Source organism: Triturus cristatus, chromosome 8 (genome assembly GCF_964204655.1).
Source record: "Triturus cristatus chromosome 8, aTriCri1.1, whole genome shotgun sequence".
Taxonomy (NCBI): domain Eukaryota; kingdom Metazoa; phylum Chordata; class Amphibia; order Caudata; family Salamandridae; genus Triturus; species Triturus cristatus.
Window position 1 is genome coordinate 1,159,057,787 of NC_140591.1, and position 20,715 is coordinate 1,159,078,501.

General features: G+C 45.1%; 1 protein-coding gene across 2 annotated transcripts in view; it reads left to right on the top strand.

Annotated features, from left to right (window-relative positions):
• MRPL30 (mitochondrial ribosomal protein L30) overlaps nt 1-20,715 on the top strand; it is a 93,376-nt gene that overhangs the window by 14,676 nt on the left and 57,985 nt on the right. The window contains exons 2-3 of one of the 2 annotated variants that reach the window (XM_085622797.1): nt 12,933-13,098; nt 18,975-19,050. In XM_085622797.1, coding sequence (XP_085478923.1) covers nt 19,003-19,050 — 48 coding nt within the window. In that variant the 5' untranslated portion in view covers nt 12,933-13,098; nt 18,975-19,002. The remainder of the gene's footprint in view (nt 1-12,932; nt 13,099-18,974; nt 19,051-20,715) is intronic. The other variant, XM_085622796.1, reaches the window with a different exon arrangement.

Sequence of the window (20,715 nt, forward strand, 5' to 3'; positions counted from 1 at the left end):
TGACTCCTGATACATGAGCTGAAATCATGATAGAGGACGAATAAAACTTCTCAATTATCCTTAACTAGTCAACTCATATATGCTGGCAAATGATTCTTAAGCAAAAGACTAAGCATAGCCTTTGGGTCCCACAGAAACCAGACCAATCTGAACCCATCTGTGGAATGCTGAGTAATTTCAGTACAAACTGGAGGCGGTTTGTCCTTGCCCATGGGGAAAACCTCTTCTAAAGAGAATGCGTTGTCATCCCCCCCTATTGAGACACTATAATTGAACAATTGGAAAGCCTCTGAAGTAAATTCCTCGGGGCAAATATTTAATCAATAGTGAACGACCGCCCACACCCCCCAAAAGTAAGTATGCTAGGTCCTTTACTCTGAAAAAAATCCCCTTACATCCAAAAGAACATTTGAGACTAAGAAATTCCTCAACTCTCTCCCTCCAATATCTAAATGGGCTACTTCAGCAGAGCCATTGAAACCCAGCCATTGAAACTTAGTATAAAATGAAATAGCTCTTCAAAAAGATGATAAAAGGAATTAGTAAAATCTTTATTGTAAAAAGTAATCAAACAAAAGAAACAGTTTATAAGCCGGGCCTGGTAAGTGGGGTACCTGAATCAATAGTGAACCCTTCTACCCTGCAATTCAATTTTGCCCATATCGAAAGACCACCCCAAGCACTCCCATGAGTGGAAGGTAGAGCAAGGCATGAGTAACAGGAGAAACTCGTACATGAAATTGATGTGAAATACCAGTTTTCTTGCAAAACAACAAAATCAAATTTGTTTATATAGTCCAACCAATCTGGAATTATAGTCTTCTCTTTAAGCCCAGTTACATTCCAAAACAAGCATTGGCATAGCCGATAGGTCTCGCCTTTGGGACCTTATAAGTGTTTAGCCATGCAACAGTTGCATAACTAAATACTTATAAGGTCTCAAAAGCGAGACCTATTGGCTAAGCCGTGCGGCCGCCAAAGTGAAAGTGATCGCGAACGCGATCACGAGCAAACATTAAAGCGGCCATGAAAGTGAAAGCAATCGGGTAAAGTGCGGCGCGCGCGCCCGCGCACATGCACTGTAGCTCTAGGCTGGCCTGGTAGCACTTTTTGGAGCCCTCTCAATAAGTCTCGCCAGACCAGCGCATGCGCTAGGTCAGGCGAGACCTAAAGAATGGGTAGGCCTTGCAGATCCTGCACCAAACCCCTTCTCCATACTTACTGCCCCTTTTGATACATTTAAAGACCTGTTTCTGATGTAAGACTGAGGGAGTCAGTCGACTTCAGATAAAACATCAAACCGGTTCTCTACATAGACATTAAACTGATCATTCATGGAAAAAACAGGGTAACCGATGAGCCATACGGCTGAGGAGCTAATGGCAGTCCTGGAGTATCCACAGCCCCTTTCCCGCAAGGTGTTACCTGCGGATGATCGAATGGTGCTGACAATAAGTAGATTTGTATAAATATTCAAGCCGGACCGAGACTATAAAGCTCCCAGAGGCATACATGCTCATACTCCCAAACAATATGGCCTGAACCACTGATGGTGATTTAAAGTTAATAATGATACAATCTCCTTGATTAGCGATTGGACCATACCCAATCCATCCGATCCTTAGGGTGAACAAAATCTCCTCAGAAAGGGCAAAAGGAAAACCCCTATGGCAAACTGACCAGTCCAGTACCTTGTTGCGCAGCTTCCCATGGGGGTTACCTCCTGGTTCTTGCATTAGGGGGGAACAACAGTCAAGACCACAACAAGGACAAACGGCAGGGGTAAGATATAAAATGCACCAATTTCATAACTGTTGTATGACCATGGTCTCTAGATGGTAAAATCTCTCCTGCCGTTATCAAGCTTTTCTCACCAGGTAACTCCGAATACCGGGTAGGAGCAACATTGCTGCTTACAGTGTCCTGTAGAGTCACTAATGAGTAAGGGTGGCTGCACCAAAGAGAATACGAGTTGGGTTTCAATATCTCCTAAACAGTCTAGCACTGATAAAATTTGAGTCTGTGAAGTGCCTTGAATTTAATAATACTGTCTTCATAAAGCGTTCGTACGCAGCAGATATTATGCAAGAGTAGAGTCGCAACTGCCTCCAAAAACGGAGGTATAGGATTGACACAAACCGGCATTGCAGAATTATTTATGTGCATGGTTGCATCAATCACATTATGCTGCAGACCCGGCTTAGGCCTTTTACACTTGACAGATGCGTTCTGACCAACAGCGACAAAAGGAACGTGTCTTTCCGCCTGCAAGGAAGAGGGGTATCTGGATCTTAACAGATAACAGAGGAACTTTGCAAAAGACCCAAAAGTGTATCATCCACTGGCACCGGGTTAATGCATGAATTCAGTGACCGCCTTGTTCTAGTAAGGGCTATTTCCGTACTAATGACCCCCCGCTGCCCTCTCCAGCATCTGATCAATACATGTACACTTTATAGGGGAAGCCAGGGCTGATAATCCAACAGAAGCCTTCCTTTTGCCCATTGTGGACTATGATACAAAAAATCATCCAACAGAGAAGTGGGTAGGGACCATGCTACAGAAAGAAAGTATCTTCAAAATGAGAAGCCAAAGAGAGTGGGCCAGGCTTGGCTGCACGCCCGGGCGCATCCCACGTGATGGCGATTAGTCACCCTTAAAAGCGGTGGGAAATGTCCTGCTGCACCTCTTGGACTGGGTGCTGGGCTTGTAGTCCCCCCAGCACTGCAGTCAGAGGGTGCTGACATTAGCACGTGTCTGAGTGCTATTTGTTTTCATCCAAGTCTTTATTTGTGAGATGGATCTCACCTCTTGAGACAGGAAACAAGCAGGAGTGCATAAATGCGCATTATAATAGTTTGCATTCCCAGCTTTCTCCTAAATTCCCAAGTAGTTTCGAAGGTCTGTAAGCCAGGGAGAGTGGGTGGTTCGAGGGTTCTAAAGCATGGACCTGGAGGAATTTTAGAAGTAGAATGTGGTACCAAGGTAAAATGTCTGGAAAGAGAAAAGCTTTAAACAATTGTATTAAAAACACTTAAACAACTTTCTGCTGAAATAACTGTCAAACTCAAGGGATGCTGTGATTGCAAACCATTGAGCTTTTAAAGTTGAAAGAGAGTGATTACGGAGAAACTCATCCCACAGAAATTGTATAATAATGGGTCATGAGAATGAATGACATTGAATATGCTGAACTCGATTTGTGAATATATTTGTACTGTCTGGAATATCTCCTCAGGGTTGAAGGTCTTCTTGAACCTTGAATAGTTTTTGCAAAAAAGGAAGTGGACAACATTTCTTTAGTAGATGTAACGTCTCAAATTCCATGCAGAGAGAGGCTATCTGTGAGGGAGAGGATGTATTGCACACTTGAAAGGATACTTGGATAGAGGAAGAATCTGAGAAGGGCGAATAACAAGAGACCGAAGCAGGAGAAACCAAGATCTTCGTAGTCAAAAAAAGATTATCCCTATCACTCAGCTCCTTCCTTCTGAACCTTTAGAATTAGCCTTGCAATCAGAGGGAACATCTAACTTATTGGTCCATTTCACTAGAAGTGCATCCACTCCCAACGCACCCTGTTCTGGAAAAGTTTGTGCAGTGTGGAAAGGAGTTGTCCTTGGAAGCAAACGGGTCCACGTAAGGGCGGGGGGCAAACCTCCTGTACACTAGGCGAGACATCATCTGGGAAGATAGGTCCTGACATGAGGGACATTTTCTGTTCAGATCAACCGCTTGTATATTGTTTTGTCCCTTGATGTCTGTTGCTGAAATAGCCAGGAGGTGAGTCTCTGCCCATAATCCTAGCTGGGCTGCCACTTAATTCAATGTGTTTAAATGGGTATTGTCTTGAAATTTGAAATGGGCCATTTTCACTTTGTTGCGTGATGTGGCCAACAAATTACAGTGTAGCGGTGGGAGCGGGGGCCGAAGGGCAATTTGGCAAGGAAAAATGTGAAAAAAGGGATAGGGGCAACTCCCAGGCATTAGGCCGTGCTCCCATCCCAGAAGGGGCCCAACTGTCTTTCTGCCACACCAGGGGTGGGTATGGATGGGGGCATAAAGTCCACCATACACCAGGAAAAAAAAGCATTGGGGAGCTCTGCCAGACATAAGGCCATATCTCCACCCCATAATGAGCAAGGCAGTCTTTCTGAATGGTGGCAGAAAGGCCACTAAACACCAGAGAAAAAGATTTACATGGGGGCCCTGGGGGATATCTCAGTGAGCTTAGAAAGCAGAAAGCCCACCAGGGAAAAGTTGTTATAAACAATGCGGGGGGGGGCTGGGGCAGCTATACGTCCACCCACACAGGTGGATACCATTTTTAGCAGAAGTGTGGGAAGGCTGAGTGGTAGGAATGTTGTTGCTCCTCCCAAATTCCAGACCTTTCCCTCACAGAAAGGTGAGGAAAATGCATGATGTTAGCCAGAGTTTGAGGTTTGCTGGCCATTTTGGGTAGCTGAAGAGAATTTCTTGTGGTTTGTCTTTCGGGTCCTTTTGCTGCCTGTGAAAAGCTAGCTTGGTATATGGTGTACACATATGTAAGTGGGCACCTTGCTCCAATCCAGACAACCCTTATAGTGATTTTAGTGATCTTAGACAACCTTGGAAAGCTCTCTAAGTGGTAACTGTGGCGTGCAGCCTTCAGGATTAGTCCAGAAGGATTGTAAAGCACCAGAACATAAACTTATAGGTATAGATTAAGTGAAAAAGCACCACACAGTGTATTTATAAAAATATGTATTTATTATAAGACACTTACTAACACATACAGACATCTCCTAGCCGGAGATATACACAATGCACACAATAGAAACGGGTAAGTAGCACAAAATAAACAGTGGTCTCCAGGGGGAGAGCAAACCATATACTAAAATAGTGGTATGCGAACCACGACTCGAAGTCAAGACTATACCCAGAAGACTTAGAAGTGATGGGGACCCAAGGAACCACCCAAGGTAAGTAACCAGGCACCCCACAGAGGCCGTGTGCAGAGTGGGAACACAACCGCAGGATAAATGCAAGTCAATGGGTAAGTCGCGGTTGCAATTTTCAAGAAGGACCCTTTCTAGTGGACCCTGAAGAAACCCTGTGGAAGACAGAAGGTTGGAGAGCCACTGAAACTACAACTGTGTGGACCAGGCGATGCTGTGGAAGACCAGGAGCCATAAATGAGCTGTCTCACGTCAGATGTCAAGAGTTGAGGGGTCAGTATCCAGCAGGAGCACCAACAAGCCTTGGCAACTGCAACCAAAATGGAAGTTGAGGATGGTGCTATGTCGGGACCAGCAAAGTCCAGGAGACTCACCACAAGCAGAGAAGTCAGGGCAGGCCCGAGCAATCAGGGGAGCCCAAAGAATTCAAAGATGACCCACAGGCCTGAGGCCATGGGGTCGCGAGAGGTCCTCAAACGGCTCACCAAAGATGCAGGCCCGCGGTGCAAGTGATGCAGTGAGGACGAAGATCTTGTTTCACTGGGGATGCTTGAGGTTGGGGCTACTTGGAGCCGAAAGATCTTGATGGAAGGAAGCCAACAAGGCTTTCCAACTGCAAGTCGACGCAGTGCACAGGGGTGCAGTTCCTGCGGCCCAGACGAGGGATACTGGCCTCAAACTTGGTGAGAGGACAGGGCAGGCCCTGAGGGATGTAAAGAACCAGGACCTGTGTTGCTGAGCCTTTTGGTGCCCGTGGGAGCGCAGGATCAGCAGACCAGTCAGCTTATTTGGGGTGCCTGCAGATGCAGGGAAATGACACCTTCACTTCAAAGGAGATTCCTTCACGTGTCTTGGATACCCAAAGGCCTTGGAAGGTTCATGTATGGTGCACAGGCACCGGTGTTGCAGCAAACAAGCAGGGTGAGGAGATCGGGAGCAGCAGGAGTCTTCCCGGTTGCAGCCTTGATGCTCAGAGCGAAGTCCAGTGTGTCCAGACATTTGAAGAAGTGGTGTCTGAAATTAATCTTGCCCCACGATGAATCTAGGTACCCACCCACAGGTAAGCCCTTAAATATCCTAAGGAAAGGGTTGGGACGATTCAGGGGTCCCTCCCTAAGGAGGGGCTGGACAAGGGGGAGGATACTCCCCGTACTTTGTTCAGTTTCGCGCCAGAGCGGCAGCCAACAGCTCCCTGAACTGGTTTGAATTGGACCAAGTGTGCCCTGCACGCAGACTACGTGGCGCTGGCAAGCATCCCCACCCTGCCCCAATACACTAAACCCTGTCTGGGAGATGGTCACACCTCCCTGTGACAGGATACCTATTGTTCTGCCTTATTCTGCCCGAGCCTGGCTCAGCAGCAGGAGGGCAGAAACGTGTCTCTGGCTTGCAGCAGCCTTAGCTGACTGTCCGGGTCTGTTAGACTGGTACCAGGAGCACCGAGGGTCTCCCAAAGGAGCTTTACGATTTATGGATGATTCCACCATGTTTGATCCCAAACATGATAGTTACAGCCAGTTTCGAGATGGTCACCGCGTTATGATGCGGTGCCCCTCTATATGTTATATGGCTGTCTTACTTACAATCTGGCAGAATGGACTCCATAGGCTGTAGGGGTGTCCTGCTCATGTAGAGGCATCCTCACACTTACTTAGAACCGAGCACCCTGCCTTCAGGATTGAAAGGCCTGCTTTAGGGGTGACTTATAGGTTTTAAGTGCAGTGACCCTCGATATAGGTCAACCTATATCTTTCGTAAGTGGTGCTAGCACCAGCTTACTCAAGCTGCAATGGCAGGCCTGTAGTTACAAATTGAGTGGTCTCCCTTGGGTGGCATAATACATGCTTCAGCCCATTGGGGACCCCTGGTGTACCTATGCCTTGGGTACCTTAGAACCATATACTAGAGACCAATAAGGGTACACCAGTGTCCAATCTGGGACATACCTAAGTACTTACCAAACCAATTTAGGGGAGAAAGCACAGAAACTGGAGCCCTAGTTAGCAGGATCCCAGTCAGACTACTCAGATAACAGCATTACTTCAGCAAAAAGTGGGGGTAACCATAAAAGCAGATCCTACACTGCCTGAGAAATTTGGTTTTTATCTATAATAGATTGTAACAAGTCTCTACTTGCTTCAGCCAAGAGTGTGCGACAACTAGAGGCACAATGTTCCGTAGGTGCCTGCTCTAGTTCTTTGCTACCTGCTCATCCTATGACCTTCTTAAAGCAGACACGACTTGCCAAAGGGGTGCCCGTCCACGGCTTTTGCCTGACTTATGGCTTTTTTCTCTCCCTGTCAGGCAGCTAGATTAACTTACTTGAGTGGTGAGTTACCACAGCTTAATTATGTCAATGTGGGTTGCTGCAGAATTTTGATTGTGCAACAGACAGGATCCTTAATCTGTAAAGGATGTCATTTTACCTAAAGTCATCAACCTGGCTGACCACTGTTCAGATTTTTATGAATAGTGTTACCCTGGATGCAATCAGTAACATGTCTAACTCCCTTTTTAGGTCTCGCCTGAGCCAGCGCTTTAGCGCTGCTCTCGCGAGAGCTTTTGTAAAAGGGGGATTTGGAAGTGCAAACTAGTGCTTTCAGGCCGCCAACTACAGTGCATGTGCGCCGGGCGCGCTCACCATTTGGCAGCCTGCTGATCACTTTCACGGCCGCTTTGATGTTCTCAGTGAGCCGCGCGGCCACTGAGAACATCAAAGCGGCCGTGAAAGTGCACACCATTTGCCACCCCCTCCCTTATCCCACTTCCTGCTTGTTACTGCTTTCTGACTTTACGCTCCTGTTGTTGTTTTAATTGTAAAACATATGTTTATATAGTTTTGCACACCACAGGGCTTTAATTTTAACTACACGGCGCCCGCTTTCAGGGACACTGCGCTCAGATCAGTCTTGTTCCCCCGCGGGCGCTGCGGGGAGGGGCATTGTTGCTTGGTGCATTTAGCTTCACTTCCTCACAGTTCACCATTTCGGCATGTCGAGGGTCCGTGGGTGGAGCAGGTTATGGATGTAAGTGCGCCCGGTAAGACCGCAGCACTGCCAAGGGTCACTCCGCACCAATGCATACTTGGTATTCTCGCATTCCCTCAAAATATTTTGTCACGCAATTCAGAGTGCCAGTACTTGCTTGAATTACTGTGCCATCTGGCTTTGCACCGATACTAATGATGTCTGTTGTTCTGCGGCTCTGTGAACATGCCCAGGGCCGAGGAGAGCAGAGGTCTTGGGTTATCAGCCGTTTACGAGTCACAGACTTCCGTGGCTGGAAGCTTTTGACCCAGCTTTACTTTAATATTCATGGCAGTTTTGGCAGCTTCTTTTCCCCTCCCCTCCCCTCCTCCTTTCGCTTTTCCTTTTGGTCCCAGCAGTTTCTGTTTTGTTTGTGTGAGTGGTTAAGGGGGGCTTGGTTTAGGGCAGAGTGTCTCTTACGGAGCTCTCGCCATGAATCCCACCCCCTCCCCCGGCCCCAGTCCTCAAACAGTGATTTAAGATCTCTGTGAAATATTAACAAAGCAAAGCATTGCCGCCCGTGCTTTCCTGGAACTCACTAGTATTCAGAGGGGAGGTGGCTTCCGAGTTTCAAAAAAGCACGCCGCGCTGCAGAAGTCAAAGACAGTCACCACTCCAGAGCAGACTGACCCGGACTCAGCCCAGACCATTGTTATTTCCAAACACCAGGGCTTTAATTGGGATGAAAAAACTGGGGGGAGGGGGGGCCTTATGGTGTCGTGGCCGATGTAATAAAGGGCGGGGCATAAAACTCTTAAGCTAACAAGCATTTGCAATGCATTAGGTCTCGCATTTACGCGAGTTTGAGCTATTGACATTGCAAATAACAATGCCTATTGGCATTGTCATTGACAATGCCAATAGCTTTAACTCGTGTAACTGCGAGACCTATTGCATTGCAAATGCTTGTTGTGAATGGCTCAGATAAGGCTTTCAAATCCCGCTTAGTGAATGTGCTCTCCCTGCCGACACTTCGCAACTTATGATGGACTACAATCTTGATGTCTTGTTTCTTATGGTAACATTGCTGAGTCCAGACTCCAATCCTCATATTTGTCAAGCAGTTCGATTGGAGTTTGTCATTTATAGAAAATAATGGGACAAATAAACCTGAAGGAGGTATCGTCTTTATTGTACGCTGTTCTCTTCAATGCACAAACTTTCAGTTGAATTATTTGAGAAGAGCAGAAAGTCTTGATTTTTGTATTTCCCTATCTGCTAGGATCTCCTTCTCTGGGGTCTTGAAATAACGATCCCCAGGCCACACTTCAGAGTTCTTAACTTCCTAGGGTGGGGCTATTTACTCACCACTATTAAGATATTCCAACTTTACGGTGTTGGGCAGTTTTAACCTGCATCTTGATGTGGCCTCTAGAGAAATCAGGTCAGGCCTTGCTTAAAACTTGCCAGGCACTCAACTTGTAACAATGTGCCACTTATGTCACACTTCAAGCAGTTCAAACTTTGGAAACTATTGTCCCAAATCTTCAAATTTTGGTTGTTAGGCCAGTCCTCCTACTATGGTCAGATTACTATTTGGTACTATTCAGCTGGGATAGTGGCTGTTTGGAGAGGGACCCTTGCATGAAGAGTCGGGTGAGGCTAGAGCTTGGAGTATAGTTAACCCCTCATATGTCCCCAAATTTGTAGAGGGATATACAGTGCATTATTTTCTGGCAATATTGCCCAGGATGAAAAACTCACTTTTAACTCCTCAAATCCATGTAGCTTAGAACTTCTCTTGAGAGAGATTTAAAATTACTAAACTTTTTATTGAATCCCAAAGCCATTAACTCAGTAATCCCTGCCTCTTCAGTTTCAGCTGGGAAATTGGCCACTTTTTCTGAAGGGACGAACCTTAAGATTATGCTGGCCTTCTTGCGCCATCAACTTTTAAGCCTCCCCTCCCGAGTGGGAGTTGCAGGCTCCCTGGATCAATTTTGGCATTTCTCTTGCCCAAACTGAATTCGCCCTTCAAAAATGCAAATCATCATTGCCCAGCTATCCCTGTCTCCTGGCCTTTCTTGCCTCTTTGGCAGAGGTCATAGTGCCCATTTAGAATTTGCTTTTCAACTGTTTTTTTTAAGCTGCAGTAGTGCCTTCTGGATGTACAAGGGTGAAAGTAATTCCTCTGCTGAAGAAACCAGTCTCCAACGACTCAATTTTGTCTGAAGTATGTCATCTTTCTCCTTCATGAAAGTTAGTCAGTGTCCAGTTAACCAGCTATTTCAAGGAGCATACTCTTCTCCATCAATCACAATTGAGCTTTTGCCCTCAGCATAGCACAGAAACTGTTCTCTTGGAGGTTGCGGTGGCCAGGAAGTTTTACTTTAGATGAAGGTAAAGACTCTGCGTTAATTTTGCTCGATCTATCCGCAGCGTCCACTACTGTCTCCCATCCAATTCGGCTTCAGCACTTGATAAAGCTGGGCATCGAAGATCCGACCTGGCGATGGCTAATATCTGTCTTGAAAGGGAGAGAGAAGGACATTTGGCTGGCTCCCTATGTCTCGTCTGGCAAGCCGTTAGTGTTTGGGATGCCACAGGGCTCTTCTGTTAGCTCAACATTATTTAACATCTGTGTGCCCCCGCTAAACTAATTGAATTCTATGGGGTGGTCACCATCTGTAATGTAGGTGATACCCAGCTGCTCCTTATTTTTGACCCCACTTCTACAAACATATGCTCCTCCTTCCATCATTGGCTCCTGGGGAGTCATCTACAATTCAATGCATAATTTCTTTTGGGGAATTTACAGATGGGAATCCATCACCCAACAGCTGCGAGATTTGCACTGCCTCCCTCTTAAGAAGAGGATTCTTTTGATAGCTCTTACTTTTATACTTTGAGCCTTTTACAAGCGGGCCGCACAGTAATGCTGGGTCATAGGAATTTTGGGGATCCCCACAGATACCTGAACTTTCCCACACTGAAATGTGGGACGAAATTTGTGATTTTAGCCATTGTTTGAGGTTTAGGCATTCTGGAGATAGAAAAACATTGGGGCCCACACAAGTCGCACCATCCTGGATTCTTCTTGTTTTTAGAATTGTCTAGGTTTAGTCGGTTTCCGTGGATGAAGGCTGAACCTTTACCCAAATAATGCAGATGCTCCGAACCCTAAATTGGAGAATTTGGAAGTCTAAAATTTTGAACTCTCCAGGTTATGTTTTGGGGTCTTTCCTGTTTGTGGGTGATGGGCTCAACCTCAAACTTGGGTTTTACTGGGAGAAATGTTGGAATACAGACTAGCAGAAAAGTTACCAATTGAATTTCTCTCTGTTTTGGCTGCCACATGTAAGTCTATGTGCAAGAAAGAACCTCTTTTCCAACAAGCATTCTGAATCAAATGATGGTACGGGTAAATTCAGAGTTGTACAAATATCCACTATTTTTAAATCCGTATCTTGAGCATATTTTATATTAAAAAATAGGATTTTCCCATATGAATTGCTGCACGGTCGGTACATAATTCAACATCATCACACTTGTTTCCACCACACAGTGCAAGCACAAGCAGATTGAAACCTCTAAAAAGGAAAAATAGACTATCACTTCGAAAAATGAAAAAACGGTGGTTATTTTTTTTTTTTTTAAACAATTGTGCTTCTTCCTTAACGCTGAGAATTTAGTGATCTTAGCAAAGCACCGATTTTATTGATTCTAGTTTTAGAAAAAGAAAACATACTTTCTTGCACAACACTTAAAAAAAAAATGTTTTTGCTTTTTCCTTGGTTCCCTTAATGGCAATCCACAAACCCTGTGTTCCTTAAAAATCCCCAACATTTGAGATAAGGATGTGGCCTAGATACCTTTTGTGGGAAAAAATAATAAGTGGGGATCATCAAAAAAGTGCTGAGCACTGGGGCAGAAAATCCTTGGAAGCTAAGGGGTTAAAGTCCTACTTTTTTTTTAGGTACAAAGTACAACCCACTGTAAATCCAAAAATGCCTCTAGGTTGAAATTCCTTCAGTGGGGGAGGTGTTTACTTTCCTGAGAGTCTCATGCTGAGCTCTCATTGCCTTTCTTTGTGTTTTTGTCTTTTCTCCTCCACTGATCACCTCCTGTTCTGGATTATGGTGAAAAGATCCATGACTGGAAACCTAATCTTGAGTGACCCCCCACCCATGCTCCTCCAGTGAGAGTCAACTGAGAGCACCCGTCCTGACGTATTTCTTATATTGCTCTTTTTTCTGTCTGTTTTGTGTCACTCCTACTCCGTTTTGTTCCTGTCAGTTTTTACCTTCACTTCCCTTTTAACCCTACTTTCCTGGTCTGTTTTTTTTCTGTTTACTTCCCCTTTCATCACTTTTTTACTCTTTTCATCTGTCATGCTCACAGCAATTTTTTTCTCTTGCCCTTCTTTTTCGTCCTTATTTCTTACTGTCAGAATCTCTTTCAGAGGGCCATTGGATACGCAGGGGCTTCTGGGCCAAACCATGGGAATAGAGAGCTTTTACTCCTGGAGCGTCAGGGCCCACCCTACTAAAGATCCTGAACAACTGGGCCAAGTTACTTTTCACCACTTAACTCTCAGCTGTAAGGTGGGCAAGCAGTCTAAGGCCCCCCAGGGGGAGGTGGATGCAGGATGGTGAATACGGGCTCACAACTCATAACTCGCACAGCTGCAGCAATAAATCATTGTCCAACCAAATGCTTACTTTTATGAAGAAAGAGAAGTATTTTATTCCTACTCGACAAAAAAATACGACATTTACAAAAAAACTACAAATCCCCCCCCACCCCCAAGTGTTTACTTGGCAGTTCCCTGTCCTATTTCCTTCTTGCTCTACCAGTGGCGGTTCTTCCCCATTCACAACATTCATGGTAGTCCCCACTAGTAGTCGGTCTCAAGAGCCCACTCTGACTCTGTTTCAAAGTCAAAAGTGTTACAGCACTGATGTGCTATTTAACCAGCACGTTTTCCTGGGACAGACTGCCTTAAATTCAGTCTTACTCACACCTACAGGCTTGGAGGGTCCGGAGTTCATGAGTGCACCTCCTCTGCGGGTGTCGGAGCTGCAGCGGCTGGTGCTAAATGAGTTTCCTGCAGACTGTACATGCTGTCCTTTGATCTCCTGGCACGTGGTCGTGCTCCAGTGACAACTGGAGATTCCTGCGGCTTCTTGTTGCAGGTAAGTCTTTTGATCTCTCCTACAAAGGGGAAAGATAAGTTCCCAGTGCTGGTCTCTCATCCGGGGGTAGATGCATGGGGGGTCCCTATGGCAACCTTAATCCTCCGACAATCTTCTGGGTAAGTATACACTTCTGGTTAGTTTCCGGTGACCCCCTTTGGCATACAGGGTCTCCAGTTCCCTTCAGTACATGGGCGCCGACCCACTAGGCACAGCTGGTGTCCACACAGCAGTCCCTACTGGCATATGGGGTTGCAGATTCTTAGCTGCACACCGGCTCTGGCCTGATCGCACAGCATTTAGCAAAGTTCACACGGCAGCCTCTCCTGGCATACGGGGTTGCCGAAACTTAGCTACACACGGGCTTTGGTTTGATTCGCACAGCGTTCAGCTAAGTTCCCATCATGGCAGCCCTCCCCTGGCATACGGTGGTCGGCAACTTTGTCCTGCACACGGGCAACGGACCCATCAGTGCAGCAGCTGTTTCGTCACACCTCGCTACTGAAGCTTACTCAGCAGGATTTCCCATTGGACCTCGCTCCCTCTTCGTCATAGGGCACACGGGTCTGTGCAACCATGCAGGTGAGATGATGCTCCAGGCTCATGGTCACGTGGTTTTGGATTCCCTGGATGATGTTCCCTCACCTTGCAAGTAGACTAGCAGTCATTGGCCTCCAGTTTTGGTCACAGGTAAGAGTCTTGCAGAGCCTCCCCTCCTCACCCAGAACGTCTGGCTGCTTGACAGATGACAATATGTTTTATAGCCATTTCCAGACACCAAATGTAATTTAGAGTTTGTCGTTGAAGTTTATGATGGGGGGGGGTCTGTTTCTTTTGAAGTGCCCTATCCTCCACCCTCTTCAAAGCAATCTGTCACAGCAGGAGCGACTCTAAAGCTGATAGATAGCACCATAACACTGGCCATGGGAGTGACTAGAATTCACACCTCGCTGTCGGCCACAGTGATATGTGCATTAAAAAGTTAATCAGTCCAATCTCCTTCATGAGGTGTGCCCAGGCCCCTTCCTTGTAACCTCTCACCTGAATCAAACAACACCCTTTGAAGTGTAGATGGGTATCCTGGCTCCCCCCTCTCCAGTTTGTGTCCCGACCAGCTTGCAGGAATGTAGCAACCAATACACAAATCTATCTGGGGATAATTTTCTACCACCTTTCCTCATGTTTCACCATGCAATGGAATGGAACCCAGGGTCCTCCAAGCATTGTAACATATGTCTGCAAATATGCACCCAGTGCACGTATACAGCATACTCACTGTACAGCACAGCACAGTGTTTTCCCTGTACTGTATCACTCCTAGACAAACATTCCACCTAGCACATACATTTAACATGCACACATTCCACAGCACTGTCTTTCATGTATTGTGCCACTCATAGGCTCAAATACTCCCAGCACCTATATTTAACATGTACACACTGCCCAGCACATCTGTCACGTCCTGTACCACTCACTGGCACACATACACCCAGCACCTTCATTCAGCATGCACGTCCTGCACTGTACTGCATTTTCTTTGTATTGTACCTTTCCCAGTCACACATTCACCCAGTACAGATGCACTACTCTTGCGCTGCGCAACTCTAAACCTATGTAGGACAAGAGGTGAGTTAAGCACACAGCAGCAGAACTTTAAAATGTGTGACCCTGCAAGTCTCACTCCAGTGACACATGGTAAAGAAGACCTGTTCACTCCTACTAATCACTACAAAGTATGCTCTCACTACTGCTGCTTAACTCCTGGTGAAGGCAGTAGACTTTAAGCGCTTTGAGGGTACTGCTGTGGGCACCCCTAGTAGTCCAAGACCGCAATCCGTGAAACAGGCACATATCATGGCGTACACACATGATTCGTGTTTGCTTATGACAACAAAAATCAGCATTAAGGATCCAGACATCAATACAGTTGGGGGTGCACGTCCATTACCATGCAGAGGATTGTTCTGTCGTAACAGTTACCCTTTCTTGCCCTTACTATCTTCCTTTACTTTTTAGGTCTCGCCTGACCCAGCGCTTTAGCGCTGCTCTGGCGAGAGTTTTAGTAAACGGGTGATTTGGAAGTGCAAACTAGTGCTTTTCAGGCCTCCAAATATAGTGCATGTGCGCCGGGCGCGCGCACCATTTGGCAGCCTGCGTGATCATTTCGCGGCCGCTTTGATGTTCTCAGTGAGCCGCGCGGCCACTGAGAACATCAAAGCGGCCGCGAAAGTGCACACCATTTGCCAGCCTGCGGGCCTCTCTCCCCTTAGAGGGCGCGACGTGCCCTACCCCTCCCTTATCCCACTTCCTGCTTGTTTATGCTGCTTCCCACATATTGTAAATGACCCTTAAAGTTGAACACCTGTGAATGACCAAATGCACCAAATGTTAGTGCATGACTTTTCAACAAAAAAAATGGTAATAATGACCTTTCTATGTTAGGTGAACAATTTGTAGATACGATACTTGCAAGCAACATCTGTTATTAGCTGTGTTTACATTTGTTGGTACAATAAAGTCCGATTTATTGGCGTTGCTACTGCTTGTTTTTCGTTTAACTACCAAGTAGATCCTAGCCGTTTTAACCTTTCCTCTTAACTTTCATTTCTTTTTGTTATAGTTGTTTTTGTGGTTTCTTTAAGTCCAGCAGGAGGCCCTTCCTGTAAATTACTGGTTTGGACTGACTTTGAGATGTTCTTATTATGGAACTTAACTCTTCTGTAAAACGGAGAGTTAGCTGTTGAACACTGATTTTCCAGATCTAACGTTGGCTCTGGTTCTGTGTGACCCTCGACATGGCATGTATTTTCTTAGAAACATTTAGGCATTTTTATTTGCTGAATGTCCTTGTATGATCACGTGAACTCTTCCCTCTCTCTCCTCATCCATAACTTTCTCTGTGCTCTGCTACACCTCAATTGATAATCATGTATGTTTATATTTCTGAATTTGCATGCTTCCTGCACGGTTTACACTATTACAGTGGGCTTTAGAACTCTGTGTTGCATGAAGTTAAGTAGCTCAATTGGTTTCCTGTGAGAAATGAGGTTTGAAAGTCTTTAAGATGGCCTGATGAGAGATTATTGTGAAACAGTAGTACTTGGAACAGTGGAACGGCGAGATTCTCTGGCTCCGTAGCAGTTTGCCATCTGCCTTTTCGTTGTAACATTTTATTTACTGAGGTTTTTTTACCTTGCCCAGGAGACTCATGTCCTGCCAGTTGCTCTAAATGTCTTACCAGTTGAGCACTGGGCCAGGAAAACTCAGTTTACCATGTGTAGCAAATATTTCTATGCCATGATACAACTAAAGGTTGGTGGCAGCTGATTTAGTTGTGGAGCACAAGCTTTTGTTTTTTACCTGCACTCTAGCTTGTGAAGGCTGTCAACGGATGCACACAGATGGTAAATCTGTGTAGTCTGTCATAACTGGCACCCACAAACTCCTTTATAGTGTTGGGGGCACATGTGTCTCTTTACAACTGGCGTCCCCTACGTTTATGTGAGTCCCCCAAACAGGTTGGTTGCCATTATAGGCTTTCAGGTAGCTGTTTCCAACACCCCCTTCAGCGTACCTCTGCACTGCTAATTCTAATCTCCCCATGCTCCAGTGGACATCGTTATCCAGGTTTGTGTATCTGGCTTTGATCAACAACATCTTCATTTTAATAGACTCGTGCTCACTTCACTGGATCATACCAGTTTGCACAGGATAACCAGTGGTCTGCAAAGAAGCAATGCCATGACCTTTTCTGTGTCCAAGGATGTGGCCACGGCTATGAAAAGAACAAGCATTGGCATAGCCAATAGGTCTCGCCTTTGGGACCTTATGAGTGTTTAGCCATGCAACAGTTGCATAACTAAACACTTATAAGGTCCCAAAAGCGAGACCTATTGGCTATGCCAATGCTTGTTTTTAGCTTTGTTCCAGTATGCTGACTTCAGTTTTCTTAAAGCCATTTCTGTTTCCTTGTTTTGTATTTACTCTGTTCTCACTTTCTCTTTCTTGCACTTTCCTGCTCACCGCTTTTTTACTTTTTTCCATCTTTTTTATCACTCTACCCATTAGCTTTCTATCTTCTGTTTTCATGCCTTCACCCTATTTCAGTCCCGATGTATCTTTCTTTTTCCCTGCACCCCCTTAGTTGGTCTCTCTCATTTGTATTGTTCCATCTTTTACTGTACATTCAGTCTCTGTAGAGGCTTTATTGTGTTCTAAATTGCAAAACTGTATTGCCTTTGCGAGGTGCACCATGCATCATGTGCAGCACATATCAAAGTTGCTGCAAAGCAAATGTCTCCAAATGTTAGCAAATACTGAACCTGGCAAACATGGGACGCCTGGTCTTGGAACTAATGGTGAATATCCAGGGATGAGTTATCCATAGCCATGCACAACAAATAACAGAGGCAGAGTTATTGGATGCATGGTATGAGTTCATTGCATGAGCAGCGAAAAAAGGGTTGCTTAGCATAACTTGTGAAAATCACAGTTGTATCCACACTAGTATTTCACACTTTATCTCACAGAAATTGTCATACCATGAATTGGTTAATTCATGAAAGTACATTATTTATTTCAACCTGTAAACTTCCCAAACACCAATACTGTGCAGTGGAAAATAAAACCGTATTATTTAGCATTGCATGCAGTGCACCCCCCTGTGACTGTCGAGTCCCCTGACAATTTCTGGACGCACCAACATCATGTAAGACTTGCACCAGATCTTGCAGAAGACTAATAATTTCAAGACAGACCTGGGGCCAGTTTGCACTGAGTGTCCCTGGGGCACAAAAGGGTAAATGCCCCCTCTTTTTGTGGCCCTAGGGCATCTTGGTATTACAGAAAAGTCTGCAGGCTCTTGTGCAGCCCTTTTCGTAGCAATGTGCACTGGTGCGGTCTTAAGAAGGTACTCCCTCATTTGCATGGGGTGGAACCGCATGCGTATCAGGGAACTGTTTGCCTCTGTGCTACTACCGTGGTTTTGATGGTGGTGCAGAGGAGCTGACAGAGGGCACACTGATTTTGCCCTGTATATGAGATTACTCAGCCAATGTGCCCCCGAGGAGGTCGCCTTAAAACTATTCCCTTGTACGCCACCAGATATCTTCTTGCTGTTGGGTGCAGTCACTCACTTCATCCACCTGCAGGATGGTTTCTGTCTACCGTGAAAGACAGGCTGCATTGCAGCTGCTTCAAATGGTCAGTCCGCCTTTCATTAATGCACTGCACCCAAGGAATGTGCAAGTTCATGGCTGCCCTGAGGGCAGGGCATGAAGTGTAATAGGATGCACTGATCCGGTCTGCAGCTGGCTTATCCAGTTAGAGGTGCCCTAAAGCCCAGACCATAGTAGCACACCTTATACATGTAATGGACCAAGGCCCGCTCTGTGTTCTGAGTGTAATTCGTTTACCACTCAGAAGTGGGATTGTTCCAGGATATTGGTAGGAATGTTTAACTGTGAAAGTATTGGATTGTACTAAACTGATGAACCTGATATTGAATAAAATGACCTCCTTTTCATAGTAATGTAATTCTACAATCTTATATTTATTGTGTATTTGATACCTGCATCGCAGACTTCTAAGCTTCCATCACCCTTCAAGAAAAAGCCTTGTCTGTTCAATCTCCCTACCCCTGAAACTCTTAGCCTAGAAAAGAAAGTACTTTGCAATGCATTAAGCACCATATATTATCTAGTTCATGGAATTCCAGAGCCAATAGGCTATACTCATTGAAAAGGATTGCCCTGTTTCCACCATATCCCAAGCCCTTAGAGAAATGCCCTGACTGAAGACTCTAGAAAGTTTGTATGACATTTGCTTTCTGCTTCTATTTTGTTGAAAAATAAATCGATTATATAATTTATTTGCAGAGGGAAAAGTTGCAGTGGAACAAATGTCATGGCAGCATTCTGCAGAACTCTTCAGAAATACTCACTGTCTCTCAAGGTATTTCAATTTGTTTTATTTTAAGCATTTTTCCGCAGGCACCTACCGTTTGTCTAAATCTCATGTATAACAGCTAACATTTGAAGTTCAGGTTCTGTCTACTAGGTCAGTCAACAAATATATACATATCTTTTATTTGAAGAAACAAATAGATTGATATATTCATTAAGCTAACAAAACCGTTTATATATACGCTTTCTTGACCACAGTCATTTTTCAAGCAGAATGCAAATGTAATACCTCTTGCAGAAAAGAGAATCACCCTTTTAACTAGTGCTGGGAGCTTCTACGTGTTATATTTAGAACAGAAGAAATATGTAAGGGTTCTCTGCAGTCCATTGAGTCTTATACAGACTTGTGGGGCAGGGCATCAAATCTTCTTGACCCTGATGAAATTATTCTATTGCTAACTTTCTGTTGTATGTCCGGATGAACATGCTTCCTTAACCAAGAGTGCCAAGTTGTCCTCGACAGTGGTGGTGCATGGACCTAACTAGCCACTTAAAAAGGTGCAGTGTTTGTGTCAGTGAGGAGAGGTCCAATTAGTTTGAAGTGTACCTTGTTTTAACTTCTTTTTGGTCTTTTAAATGTAAATTTCCTGGACCCAGATGTAGCTTTACATTAACTGTTGAGAGTTTTGGGAAGGCGAATCTGACACAATACTCTTGCTATAATATCCTGTAAATGGAACTTGAGAAGGATGAGCAGCAATGGAACTAAAAATAAAAAGGTACACCCCTCTTTCACAGCAACTCATCGTTTGGTTTCCCCAACCTGGAGTACTTCAACCTTTCATGTGCACCTCAGTTTTACTACACGTATGTCCCCACACACCTTCGCGCCCTGGAAGAAATAGGGGTTACAATCATGGCAGACTGCTTGGTTTTAGTAGGAGGACCGTGGGCATCCTCCTGAACGTCGGGTGCTGGCAAAAGAGCAAAGGCTGTATAAGTATATAATTAACTGCTACCAGTTGCCAATTGTGGCTCGACTTGCACTTGGGGAGTTTAGTCACCCACATCAAAAGGAGTAGCACTTTGAGCCAAAACCAACCCGCTCTGGTGGTCTGCTCTTGGGTAACTCAATACCAAATTTATATTTAGCTCAAGTACAGAGCCACAGCCTGACAAAATAGGTCTCCCAGGAGGATGATTCAGATCCTTATGAACTGCAGGAAGAGTGTACAAAACTGGTGTACGTAGATATGTTTTTGTTCAGGAATTTGAATTCCTTTTCATGTAGAAAACCATTGTGTTTCCATGTATAGTTAAGATCTTATTGCTTCTAAGGGATTGTGAAATAGACTAATGTAATGTTTTGTATAAGAAATCTGTCGCAATATTTCAGAATCATAATCAGCAAACCCTTTTACCACTATTCCTCTTCTCTTACCCAGCAGGCATAAATCTATATGTCCCTGCTGCGCCCTACCGTTATATGGTGCAGCCTGTTTTGCAGTTTATCTCATGTTCTTTATGTTGTCCCCTTAGGTTTCCCCCTGAGTAAGTACCTTTTAGATTTTATCTGGCTTCACTCACCGGGTGAGTGTCACCTTTCCACTCTGCTTTTTTCCTGAGAGCAATCCATTATGCTGTCTTTGAAGTTATGTTTATTCCTTCCGCCTCCATTTTCACTCACTGCTATCCCTCCCATTGCTCCCTGAAT